The sequence below is a fragment of the Bubalus kerabau genome, chromosome 13 (genome assembly GCF_029407905.1).
Source record: "Bubalus kerabau isolate K-KA32 ecotype Philippines breed swamp buffalo chromosome 13, PCC_UOA_SB_1v2, whole genome shotgun sequence".
Taxonomy (NCBI): Eukaryota; Metazoa; Chordata; class Mammalia; order Artiodactyla; family Bovidae; genus Bubalus; species Bubalus kerabau.
The window spans coordinates 17,968,806-17,981,780 of NC_073636.1; the positions used below are offsets into that span (position 1 = coordinate 17,968,806).

At 36.0% G+C, this 12,975-nt stretch overlaps 1 protein-coding gene across 5 annotated transcripts in view; it reads right to left on the reverse strand.

Annotated features, from left to right (window-relative positions):
- Positions 1 to 12,975, reverse strand: part of LOC129625374 (ankyrin repeat domain-containing protein 26-like) — a 69,351-nt gene that overhangs the window by 43,765 nt on the left and 12,611 nt on the right. For 3 of the 5 annotated variants that reach the window (XM_055543612.1, XM_055543611.1, XM_055543609.1), the window contains exons 6-11: positions 9,314 to 9,347; positions 8,112 to 8,181; positions 5,274 to 5,334; positions 4,982 to 5,185; positions 1,110 to 1,235; positions 749 to 810 (exon numbers count right to left, since the gene is read on the reverse strand). In XM_055543612.1, the coding sequence (XP_055399587.1) occupies positions 749 to 810; positions 1,110 to 1,235; positions 4,982 to 5,185; positions 5,274 to 5,334; positions 8,112 to 8,181; positions 9,314 to 9,347 (557 nt within the window). Of the gene's footprint in view, positions 1 to 748; positions 811 to 1,109; positions 1,240 to 4,981; positions 5,186 to 5,273; positions 5,335 to 8,111; positions 8,182 to 9,313; positions 9,348 to 12,975 lie in introns of all 5 variants that reach the window. The other 2 variants (XM_055543610.1, XM_055543613.1) reach the window with 1 other exon arrangement.

Here is a 12,975-nt window from a genome sequence, read left to right on the forward strand (position 1 = left end):
TGAAATGTTCCCTGCAGATTAACTTGACAATCCAAATGTAATAATACTTTCAAGTTTCAAGCACTATCTTTTCAATGTTGACGTGGTAAGAAACCACAATTTAACCTGTTTCTCTCTGGCCCTCTCAAAAACATACATTTGCTTGGGAGATTGGGGATGACACAAACACACTACATACCACAGTGTATAAGACAGATAACTAAGGACCTACTGCTCAGCACAGGGAACTCCACTCACTATTCTGTAATGGCCCATATAGGAAAAGAATCTAAAACAGAGCTGATATATATAGACAGATATATAACTGATTCACTTTGCTGCACACTGAACCTAACACAGTATTGTAAATCAACTGTACTCCAATAAAAATCGAAGGAAGAAAGGAAGAGAGGGAGAAAGAAAGGAACGTTTGATCATAGACTCACCTGGAACAATGCTTCAGTTTTTAGATAAATATAACTTCAGAACACAAACAGATTCCTTATGACTTCTAAGCCTTGATTTCCATAATACACTGATTTCATTACGTAAACCTTGAAAATTAACTAAAGTGTACTATGTGGTAGTATTTAGCACAGAATTATCTTATTGATTAAAAATCAATAATTAAAAATAAAGATTAAAGTCAGATTAAAAATAAAAAAATTTTGATGGGCAAATGCTAAGGTGAGAAAGTCACAGCATCTTCTGCTTTTGTTTTTACATCACCCAGTTGTTTACATTTCAAAATAATAACAGAAGACAGTACCTCAGAATCCCAAGGTGATTCTATATCTTCCTCTTCTCCCAAACCTAAGGCTGACATCATATCTGTAAAATGGAATCACAGATACATTAATGAGAACATTTACTAGTATGAATTTTAATACATATATTTCTATCTCTATCCACAAATAGTTCAATAAAATGAACTAGTGGAAAAGAATTTCAGAGGGTTGAAGCACTTTCAGGAAGTAAAAGTTGGTAGTACTTGGGACACTTCTGAAGAAAGAAAGCAAAAGAACCACACTTAAAAAGAAATGGATGCCATATTTCCATCTATGCACTTTAAAGGTTTTTATTTGAGCTTTTAAGCATGGAAAAAAATCCACAGACATTCACTAACTTACCACTTCTATTATTTTTGTGTGTTCCATCAACAGAACTCAAATGGTCATGATTTATTTGCTCTTGTGGAGCCCTTTCGATAATATCTGTATCACTTTCTTTGTCTACAATCTCTGGCTTTGTGGCTCCTTCCTATAAAAACAAGACAAAATAAAACAAAAACCCAACTTCAGGAAACATATTCATTTATTTGGTCATTCAGTCAATCAGTAAGATGACATTCACTGTTGTCTAAGAAATCATAGACACTGTCCTTGGAGAAGTTAGAAATATAAAGAAAAGAGCAATTCTGTTCTGTGTTCTAGGCAAGGCAGAGACACGTGAAAACAAACAAGAGGGCAGAAAAGTGTCAGCTTTTCAACAGCTCTGCAACTGAAGCAGATAGAGCACAGGAAGGGCACAAAGGAGAGCGGAGGTAGGTGAACCCGTGAAGCTCAAGACAGGCTGTGACAAAGGGCTATGTCTCAGAAGACAGAGTACAGAGCCGGGATGTGAGGGAGATTCTGGGAAGGGCAGCCCAGGAAAAGGACGAGGTGTGAAACAGTGTGAATAAGTCATGTGGAAAACTAGAGCCCAGTTACTGGGAACCCTACAGAGAGACAAAACGGAAGGACCGGGATCAAATGGCAGAAAGCAAGAGTCATCTTTTTTCTTCACGTGACAGGAATCTACTACACAAGTAAAGGGTTACATCATCACAAATATATTTTATTTTATTTGGTGCCATGCTTTTTTTCAAATGAAAGGGGAAAGACTACACTGCACCAGGGAGTAGCAAACATGATATTATTTTACAGGACAGAATTATTAAAAAAAAAAACACACTACAAGCAATGCTCCAGAGTGGACAGGAAGCAAACTAAACACTGCACATCACCCAGAGTTTCCATGAACCTGTCATTAAAAAGTTGAATTTGGCTTTAAAAACAGCCAAATAAAAACAGTAAAAATCATTCTAAAACAAAATGCAAAGCCAAGAGAAATGAACAGACTGACAAACATATTTTAGAAAAGATTACTCTGGCAGCAACATAAACATCAGGGAAGCAAAACTTGAAAAGAATATTTCAAGATTATAGGTGAGAAAGTGGATTATGATAATAAGACATGAAAAATGATGAGCACGTAGAAAATACTGAACTTGCTGAGTGACTGGATGCAGTAATTTCACGGAAGTTTGGCGTCTGGGATCTTTCCTGCTGTGGCATTTCAGTGATGCTGTCTACTAGGATGGGGAAAACGGACGACAGTGTGGCTCACAAAGAGTCAGGGACGAGGGAAGCGTCAGGAACAAGGCCTTCAGTTTGGGGAGGAATGAATTAACCTGAGGCACGCAAGGGACTCAGAAGAAAGGATTTGGATAAATTCCTTTGGATTAGAAATAGATAGCCTTATTCAGGAAAAGCATAGCTGTTAAGATAACTATTTGTAAAATATGCTAACCTGGTATAATTAATGCAAATCTATGCAGAATTCTGAACTTTTGAAAATAAAACAATACCAGGGGAAGAAAACTATGACATTAAAATTTTCAGTTATATATTTTAACATCTGTTTCAAGGACATAAAAATATACTTTTATAAATATATGCAAATATTCATTTCTAGGATTTTATAATAATAAGCATTTTTGAGTGTAATGAAAAGGTTTAATAGTAAAACACCAATTCAAGATGCTACAAGAAGACTCCTTTTTAAAAGTGATCTTAAAAGACAAGTTTTAAATTGTAGATGAGAAATGCTTATGTGAGTATGGAATTATGAGTCCTTTTAAAGTGCTGCTGCTGCTGCTGCTAAGTCGCTTCAGTCGTGTCCGACTCTGTGCGACCCCATAGACAGCAGCCCACTAGGCTCCTCTGTCCCTGGGATTCTCCAAGCAAGAATACTGGAGTGGGTATATTAAAATAAAGAAAGAAAGACAGAAAGAACTACTATGAGGTAAGAAAAAAATATAAAACCCTATTTGAAAATTCACAAGGTTTTCTTCTTATTTCCCTGTAAACAGCACACTAACAACTCTAATTTCCTATCTGTGCCTTCTGGAATAGTAGGTAAAGATTGAAGGAATTATCTAGATATTAAAAATAGTAGTAAAATTATGATTATCCTAGCTGGAGATATAAAGGTTTTCAAACACATCTATGATTATCAAGCAGGGCTCAAACTTCATATCAGGAAAGAACAAACAAACTAAAAAAATCAAGTAACCACAATTTCTGAGTTTTGGATACAAAAGAATTTATATGTTAGTTTCATATGTATAACAAAGAATTGACAGGTTAGTTTAACACCTATAAATACTGAAGTTAATATAAAGTTTCTTAAGAATAACATGGAGTATACATATGGCTAGAGATATTTTAAAAAGTAAAAAATTATCTTCCAGAGATAATTTTTAAACCCTGTTGGTAATTTTTCTTTCCTTATGATTTTATAATAACAAGTAGTCTGTATAATGGGAAAAAAATCATAAATTATGATTTCATTCATTTACTGTAAGTGCCATTACATGTAGATATTAGGAAAAGACAAATTAGAATCTCTTTAGCAAAAAGTTCTACATTTTTTCTTTAAGACTATTGCAGCTGAAATTTTTCTCATTTAATGAAGAGAGAGTAAGAATCTCATTTATATAATTATAAATTATAACTTTATTAAAAAGACTAGATAAAATGCTTATTTATTTCCTCTTTATTTTCAAAAAGATCTAAAACACCCACCAAGATTATACCAAACAGTAAGATAAATTAGTTAAGTACATTAAGTATTTATCACAGTAAGTTAGAAACCACAAGAAACAGAAAGGCCAAAAATTCTTAAATCGTAATAAATCTGCTAAGGCCTAAAACAGAACTCACCTTGAATTGTCTATGAACTAAAGTTTTGCTATATTAAATAGAAGATATTGCTTCATTACTTTCAAAGCGAGAATTTTTTCAAAAAGACAAATCACTTCAAATTGAAATGAACTTCCAGAGGGAACTATATTCAACATAGATATATACATACATGTGTGTGTGCTAGTCCCTCAGTTGTGTCCAACTCTTTGTGACACCATGGACTGTAATCCACCAAGCTCCTCTGTCCATGGAGTTTTTCAGGCAAGAATACTGGAGTGGGTTGCCATTTCCTTCTCCAGGGGATCTTCCCGACCCAGGGATTGAACCCAGGTCTCCCGCATTGCAGGCAGAGTCTTTACCAACTGAGCCACCAGGGAAGCCATATATACATATATAAGTATAACCAAGACACTTTGCTGTACACCTGAAACTAACACAATATGGTAAACTGATTATACTGCAATTAAAAAAACCAGAACCATCACCAACCTCAAAAACAACCACCAAAAAAGGTAAGGAACAAATTTTCTTTCAGTTCTTCATAAAAATCAGCTATATGTCATTCAAAAGAGTATAAGCATTGTTTTTCCACGACCTCACTGTCTCCTCTTAAGTTGAATTTGAAATAATTCTTCTCATATTTATAATATAGAGTTCCTCATCTGACATACCCCCAATATTTCTGTTGTGTTTGTGTAATAATCTGTCTTATCCTGACCCTCATTCCATTTCATATTCATCTTGTCCTTCTTAAATGAATTCTTCCCGTTCATCCCCTTCCCCATCTTCATATTCATCTAGCTGTTCTTCCTAATTGCTTTGTAATTTTTTTCTTTCATAATAGCATACTTAGTATGCCAACATTTATAAATCTGAATCATGCACATATATTGCTCTTATCATCGCACCATTTTGTATCATGACTTTGAAGGCTTTCATTTCTGTGGTAGGATCCTTTTTGTCATATAAGGGGACATGACATGTGAATGGCATGTGAAAAAGTACAGGGAAAAAAGAGTTACAAACAAAACAACTTGCCTTTGTGAGACCAAGGCCCGCAAGAGACTTGAGAGGTTGTGGAAGAGGCTCAGCCGGTGGGAAGGCAGGATGAGAGAAGTCCTGGACTACAGATGATGGTTCGGGAACGGTTTCAACCACATCTTCAATTTCACTATCAGAATCATTGTCCTCAGAGAAGGTTGTACTCTCTGGTCTCACAATGCCACATTTTGCTTCTACTACAGTGAAAACAAGGGAGAGTACATGAGAACATCTGTAATTTCAAATCAGTGAATAAAACCAGGAGGACAGTCTTCGATAACTTACTGTTTCTCTTGGATTGCTGAGAAGCATTCATTAGCTTTGTTAAGTTTGGTTTCAGGACATTCTGGAGAAGAAAATAAGAACTTTAAGAATAATAAGAGTCAAATTTAATAAAATAATTATAACATCCCCCATTACTCTATGATCTAACACAAAGAGCACAAGCTCTGGAGTCATTCAGATGTGGATTCAAATCCCAGTTCTGCCACTGACTAACCTTCTCATGGGGTAAGGATTTTGACAGATGACATAGGAAGCCCCAGATGTTCCTCTCCTTACCCTTAATATACTGATATACAAATACTATGACACCTACTAGATTACTTTCTCTACCACAATGTTCTAGAATAAAAATTTATCCCCAATACTTTAGAGTACTATGTCTGAAAAACTAAGCTATTTAAATTAGTTGCTACGTTTTGAAATTTGCTTGCATGATTTCTATATGCATAAATTATCACTTGGGAAGGGAAATATGAAAGTTTAGTTTTTAGCAGAACCTTATTTAAATGGGTTAGAACTGCAAACAGGAAAAGTTATTTCTATTCTGTTTGTCAAAGAGCTAAAGACAAATGACTTTTTAAATTCAGCTCATTCTAAGAAAGAGGGAAAAAAATAAGAGTAAATATGTAGGGCAATGATCATGAATGAAAGCCACAAACACTCTAAACAGAAAGCCATAAGCAAACATGTTAACAATAGAGGCAGAGAGAGATGGACTCAAACGACAGACACTTAAGAAATGTATTCTGCAAGAAAAAATTAGGTTAACAGTAAATATTAAAAATGACAAAAGGTAGGGGAGGAAAAAGAAAGGAAAAAGTGAGATATGCCTAGTGAAGTACAAACTTAAGAAAAAAAAAAGAAAAGCATAAGTATAATGAGGTATGTAGAAAAACATATATATTTAGAATTTATATACAATAAATCAGTAATATATCAGTATTGTTAAGGATACACTATGAACAAAGCCTGTGCTTTATATGTTTTTATTAATACATAAATTATATATCTACACTGTTCAAGTTTTATGAAAATATCAACATAAATTATATATAAAACATATATTTAAAAGAGGCTTTTGTTCATTGTATATCCCTAATAATAGTGATTTATATTACTTTAAAACTGTTTGTAAATAATACTGTAATAAAGAGTTTAATTTTGCCACTTTAAAAAAAGTCATTCAATTAGCCACACATGGTCATCTATCACTACCTGAATGCTGTCAAGTATTACTAGAGAGAAAGGAATTGATAAAGAAATATTACTAACATTTCACTGGGAACAATGACTGGTAGTCAGAATTCTAAGGATAATATGCTGTTTGAAAAAAAAAAATTAATGGAATACAAGACGGAGCTAAAAAGAAGGTCAAGAAATATTCATCTAAAATTCTCAGCTCCCAGTTGGACAACACTGAAAAATATACAGTAACATTTTTATCACGTATTTTCTTATTTATTTTCTTGTTGTGCAGGACCTCCTTCTTCAACATAACTCAACTGAACTTCTACATCCTAAATATTAAAAAGAGAATCTAAATGTAAGTCATATTTTTAGAATTCAAACAGATTTAACTGCTATATTATGTATATTAGCTGTAACATTATGTAGGATTCCATTTGTCTCTTCATTTATTCACATTCAAAAACTATTAAAATGGTTCTTACATTTGAGATATACGTTACATGCTCCAGGAGATGCACAATTGTTTCCTGAACTCCACTAGTTTATACTGATACAGAGGCTATAAGATGAATATTTAAATAATAATAATACAAAATGTCTGAAATCTGAAATTTTAAAATATGACACAAGGACTTTGAGTAGACTTTTTTTTTTTTTACTACAATACAAAAATATCTGAAGTTGTTAAGTTTTATCTTACGGTTATTAAAAGCCTGTGCTTCTACAAACTGGTTATTATTTTAGGCAAAATGTGTTCTTCAACGAGATGAACAAGATGGGAATATCTTCTTAATGGAATGCTTTAGAAAACACAGTGGAATCCCTTTATAATATGGATTTTGAGAAACAGATTTTTAATTTCTAAATTTCCATAATTACAACTATTACTTTAGTTTTAATGAAGAGCCAAAGACAGAAACAGAGAAAGAAAAAAAAAAAAAGCACCCTCCTAACACTTCTAAGAAACCAAAATAGTGTCAAAGGGTAGAAAGAAAACTAGATTATATAAACTATATAGTTTTGGAACTGAAAAGCTCCAGGAAGATTCCATGATTATTACAGTAAGTAATCGTATCTACTATAAGTATTATAAAAGTCAAGTCAGTATGGTTTAAAGTTTACAGTAAGACTCTATCCTTGACCAAATTTTGTATTTCCTCCATCGTAAGAAAGCTTTTCCCCATACGCTTTTCCTGTCACTATGTACTTTCCAACCCATCTTTTTCCTTCACTCCACCTTCAGTATTTGAGACTTCCCTGGTGGCTCAGACAATAAAGCATCTGCCTACAATGCGGGAGACCCGGGCTCAATCCCTGGGTCGGGAAGATCTCCTGGAGAAGGAAATGGCACCCCACTCCAGTACTCTTGCCTGGAAAACCCCATGGACAGAGGAGCCTAGTAGGCTACAGTCCATGGGGTAGCAAAGAGTCGGACACGACTGAGAGACTTCACTTTCACTTTTCAATATTTACTAAAGTAAAAAGAAAAAAAATCAACTAGTCATATTTTTATAAAATGGTTTGCTCTCACCAACTTTCCATTACAAACATAAAACAGTGAGAGGGACACCACTGCTGACTATTAAGAGTAAATGCTATACGAAACTAAATTCAGAGCAGGAAAACTAATTACAGAAGAGAGCACTTTACCTTGGTTTCCAAATCTAAGTCTTCATCATCTGATGTAGGCCATGAATCAACACCAGGTTTGTTGGAAAACCTTTAGAGCAAAAACATACACAACAAAAATGAGTGAGTTCATTTCTTAAAAAAAAAAAAAGTCAAAGTTTGGCTATCTGCATATTAAATGAAGTTTCTTGACATAATTAAAACTTAGTCTCTGTTTTTAAAAAGCTTTCTTTGAAAAAAAAAAAAAAAAAGATTTTTTAATGTGGACCACTTTTAAAGCCTTTCTTGAATTTGTTCCAATGTTGCTTCTATTTTATGTTTTGGTTTTCTGACCCTGAGGCATGTGGGATCTTAGCTTCCGGAACAGGGATCAAACCCATACTGCCTACCCTGGAAGGAGAGGTCTTATTAACCATCTTAACCACTGCAATCCCAGGGAAGTCTCTAAAAGGTTTTTAATTACCTTTTTCTGCTTCCATCTCTCCCAACTATTGAAATATCTAGTTAAGACTCATTCTTGGTTTCCACGACATACAGTGACAGCCAATACACTGGCGGAGCCTGAAAATAATTTGTTTTCACCAAAAGTCCTAATAACTGAACTGAAAATCGAATTGGTGGATTGACCTAACACTTGTTTGCCCAAACTGGGACAAACCTGATGACTTAAAACAAAGTGGAAAGATATGCTGTTCCTTCTCCATTCTCTGCCCCTAGTTCAGAGACTAAATAAATGGCATCCATCAAAAATGGCAGTCTTGGTCCTTCAGCAGCGAAACCACTTACTGAGATGGCCCCACCCCTCCCCTTTACTCTGGAACAGTACAGGAGTTCTTGCCAATGTCTGAAACTTAAAATGGACAGAAATCAAAGAACTAATTTATATGTTTAACTTATATGCTACACAGTACTTCTCAGTCTCTGCTGAGGCACATGAGAGTGGACGTGGGAGCCAAGCAGGCCAGCTGTCAAATCACAGGTCAACTCATTTTAATCATGGAATCACGGGTCAATTCATCAACCTCCTGAACCACAGTTGGCTAATTAAGTAAAAGTAGGACACAGCTACTTTACAAAGCTGCTGTGACGACTCTATGAGGTCACAAATGTTAAGCATGTAATGCAGTGTCTAACCCAGAGTAGAACGCTCAGCAAACATTAGTTTCTCTTCTCCGTGTTCCCTTACTTAAAAATACAATTTTAAAACATCCATAAAATCCTACCTGCTTAAAGAGTCTTCTTCAGAACTTTCATCCTCTATTAAAGAAAAAAGTAAGACACATTTTAAATCAACAAAAGAAAAATACAGACTATTAAAACCTCAAGACTGATGCTCTGCTTAAAAGTATTCCTTCTGGATCATACCTGGAGACCACACCAGAGGGAATAGTGATTGTACTATACTCGCAGGCCATTAATGCCTAAGAATCACTCCTCTCCTTTATATTCATCAAATGCAAAACAAAAAAAAGAAGAAAGAACTGCTGTTTAAAATGTCCATAATCCTAACCAAACTCTAGGAGACCGATAGAAAAGGGTATTACACCATTAACAGAATCAGTACGATAAGCTGACAATAGCACGCTTAAACAGCACAGGATTTCTGGACTTCCATTGCCTGGAGCAGTGAACAGAGAACACAAGTGTCTTGCTGGGACATAACACAACTTCTCTGGCTCTTCAGTTCAGGATGAAAACGCCCTATTACAGGGAAGACTGGTCTACAGACGCTGAACTTCAGAGCGTGGGAAAACATAGGAAACAAAGTCTTCCTGGCCCTCTTTCCAGATGCAACAGAAGTATGAAAGATGTAGTGAGCCTAGGTTTAGAAAGAATAATCTCTTGAAAGGGAGGTGGAGGAGGGCAAATGGGTAAAGGGGGTCAACTGGGTGGTGAGGACGGGGACTAGACTTGTAGTGGTGAGCAGGCAGTAGGGCACACACAAGCTCAACTTTTTTTTAAAGTTTTAAATATATATATATATATATACACACAAACACACATACACTCACACTAATATATTTTAAAAGTATAATCTCCTGAGATTATGTCCTTCCATTGTTCAAGAGTATCTGGACCACAAAGAGCACGATGACCCAAACAGTGCTGTGTACTAGTGAGGGATATCAGTATATCAATCCTCCCCATTATATGACAAATGTTGATAGAAATCATGCTTTTTCAGGTTGAAGGCATACATCATCAGATCCAAAGCTGATCAACAAGGGGAGGGATGGAAGGAGGGAGGGAGTGATGGACTCTGGTGCTGTTGGACAACATTTCACATGTGTCGTCGTGATCTGATGCTGGAGGGATGATTCACATGCAGTGACTCCATGGGGCAAGGAGTCCTGCAAGCTTGAGCTTAGAGGGCACAGGCAGTGATTTTTAAATGTTTGCACTCTGTGACATCAGAACAATGCTTAGTACATAAAAGACATACAATGATTTCTTCAGTGAACAAATGAACAAATAAATAAGAATGTTTTCTTTGAAAATTTTGTTTATAAAAATACAGAAATTAACCAGGGACAACTCTATTCTATTCTGAGCATATTGAAGACCAAGACTCTATGTCATCTCTGTGTCTCCTCTAACGTGTAAAACCAAACTACATGGAGAAGGAAATGGCAACCCACTCCAGTGTTCTTGCCTGGAGAATCCCAGGGACGGGGGAGCCTGATGGGCTGCCGTCTATGGGGTCGCATAGAGTCGGACACGACTGAAGCGACTTAGCAGCAATAAAAGGTCATAATAAACTTTGTGAATGAAACAATTACAAGCACTGAACTCAATTTGTATGGAAAAGTTACAGCATTGAGTAAGGCTGTGTAAGTTAGGCTTAGTCCTAAGCTAAATAAAAAGTCTAAAATTTTTTATTTGGGAAGTCTGCAAACACAAAACTAGTGTTTTCCCTATGTATTATTCACCCAGCTTCAACATTTAGCAACATCTCTTCAATTCTGTTTCATCTATGTCTTCTACTGTTTTATTTTTTTAATTACTAGAATATATTTTAAAACAAACCTAAGAGCTGTATCATGTAATCTGTAAATACGTTGTTATGCATCTCTGATAGACTTTTTAAAGTTTTTTTTGCAGGTAATTACAGACTGGGAGGATGTTACCCCCCCTCCAAAAAAAAAATGTTTTACCAGGGAGATTACTGGTAGCATCTCAAATAACTAATATCAAACCCAAGAAAATGACATTGGTACAATCCACAGAGCTTATCCAGATTTCACCTTTGTGTGTGTGTAATTCTATATAATTATGTTGTGTAAATTCACAGTCAAGATATCGAACATTGGGGAGCAGGCAGGGATAAACTGGGAGGTTGGAGTTGACATACGGACTACTACAGATAAAAAAGAGGACTTCCCTGGTAGTATAGTGGATAAGAATCCACCTGCCAATGCAGAGGATGCGGGTTTGGTCCCTGGTCTGGGAAGTAGCCACAGGCAGAGGAGCAACTAAGCCCATGTGCCAGAACAAGAGTAGCCTGAGCTCTGGAGTGTGCAAGCCCCAACTGCTGAGCCCACGTGCTGCAGCTGCTGAACCCTGTGCACCCAGAGCCTGTGCTCGGCGACGAGAAGCCGCCGCAATGAGAAGCTCGTGCACAGCAACGAAGATAGCCCCTGCTCACTGTTAACTAGAGAAATCCTTCATGCAGCGACGCAGACCCAGCGAAACCAAAAAAAAAAAAATCACCATCAAAGTTATAGATAACTAGTAAGGACCTACTCTATAGCACAGGGAACTCTACTCAATACAGTGACCTATATGAGAAAATAATCTAAAAAAGTGGAGATATGTATACGTATAACCGATTCACTTTGTTGTATAGCAGAAACTAACACAACATTGTAAATCAACTTGCCCCAATAAAGTTTTTTTAAAAATTCAAAAAAAAAAACCAAAAAACAACAACAACAAAAAACCAATCTACAGAAGTTCTTTGATGGATGCTGTTGTTTTTAAATCACTGAGTCATGTCCTACTCTTTGCGACCCCATGGACTATAGACCACAAGGCTCTTCTGTCCATAGGATTTTCCATGCAAGAATACTGGAGAGGGTTGCCCTCTCCTTCTCCAGGGAATCTTCCCGACCCAGGGATCAACCCCGCGTCTCCAGCATTGGCAGGCAGATTCTTTATTACTGAGACACCTAGGAAGCCCTCTTTGATTAGATAGAGGTCTACTAAGTTAAAGGTGTCCTCAGACAGCTTGTGCAATGTGCTAGATGCCACATCGAGGGGCCATGGTGGTGTTTTTGTTAATGTGACGTGTTTTTGTGCTTTTATTAGAGTCTGCAGAGTCCCAATTTGATCTATGTGAATATTTTATACAATAATCTTTTAACTAATGGCAAGAGAACATCTTGTTCTTAAAAAAACTATACTGTCGTGATAATTATCCAACACACAGAAGAAAACATCTGGTTCTAATGAAGTCCATCTATCTCACTCTTCTTGGATCTGTAAGGAATGAAGTCAGTAATAGAGACCTTGTTGGTGCAACAATAAGCAAAATAACTGGTTCTCAACCAGGCACTGCTTTTCTGTCTTCTGTACTATTGGTAGGTACCTTTCAAAAATAATCGCTTCCTGGTATGCTGCACACTGGCTCAGCTTTGCAGTTCTTATTGTTCATCATTTGGTATCCTACCAGGAAGCTATTGTTGAGGTTCCCAGTTGTAACAATGGTAACTTTTTTAGTGAGATTACTATGGGGTCGCACAGAGTCGGACACGACTGGAGTGACTTAGCAGTAGCAGGAACTACTAACTATTCATTTACAAACTGCAAACCATTTGTAAAAATTAAAGTTCCCCTTTTATAAGAAGTCTAATTTGCTATAATATGATTATACAGAAAATATACA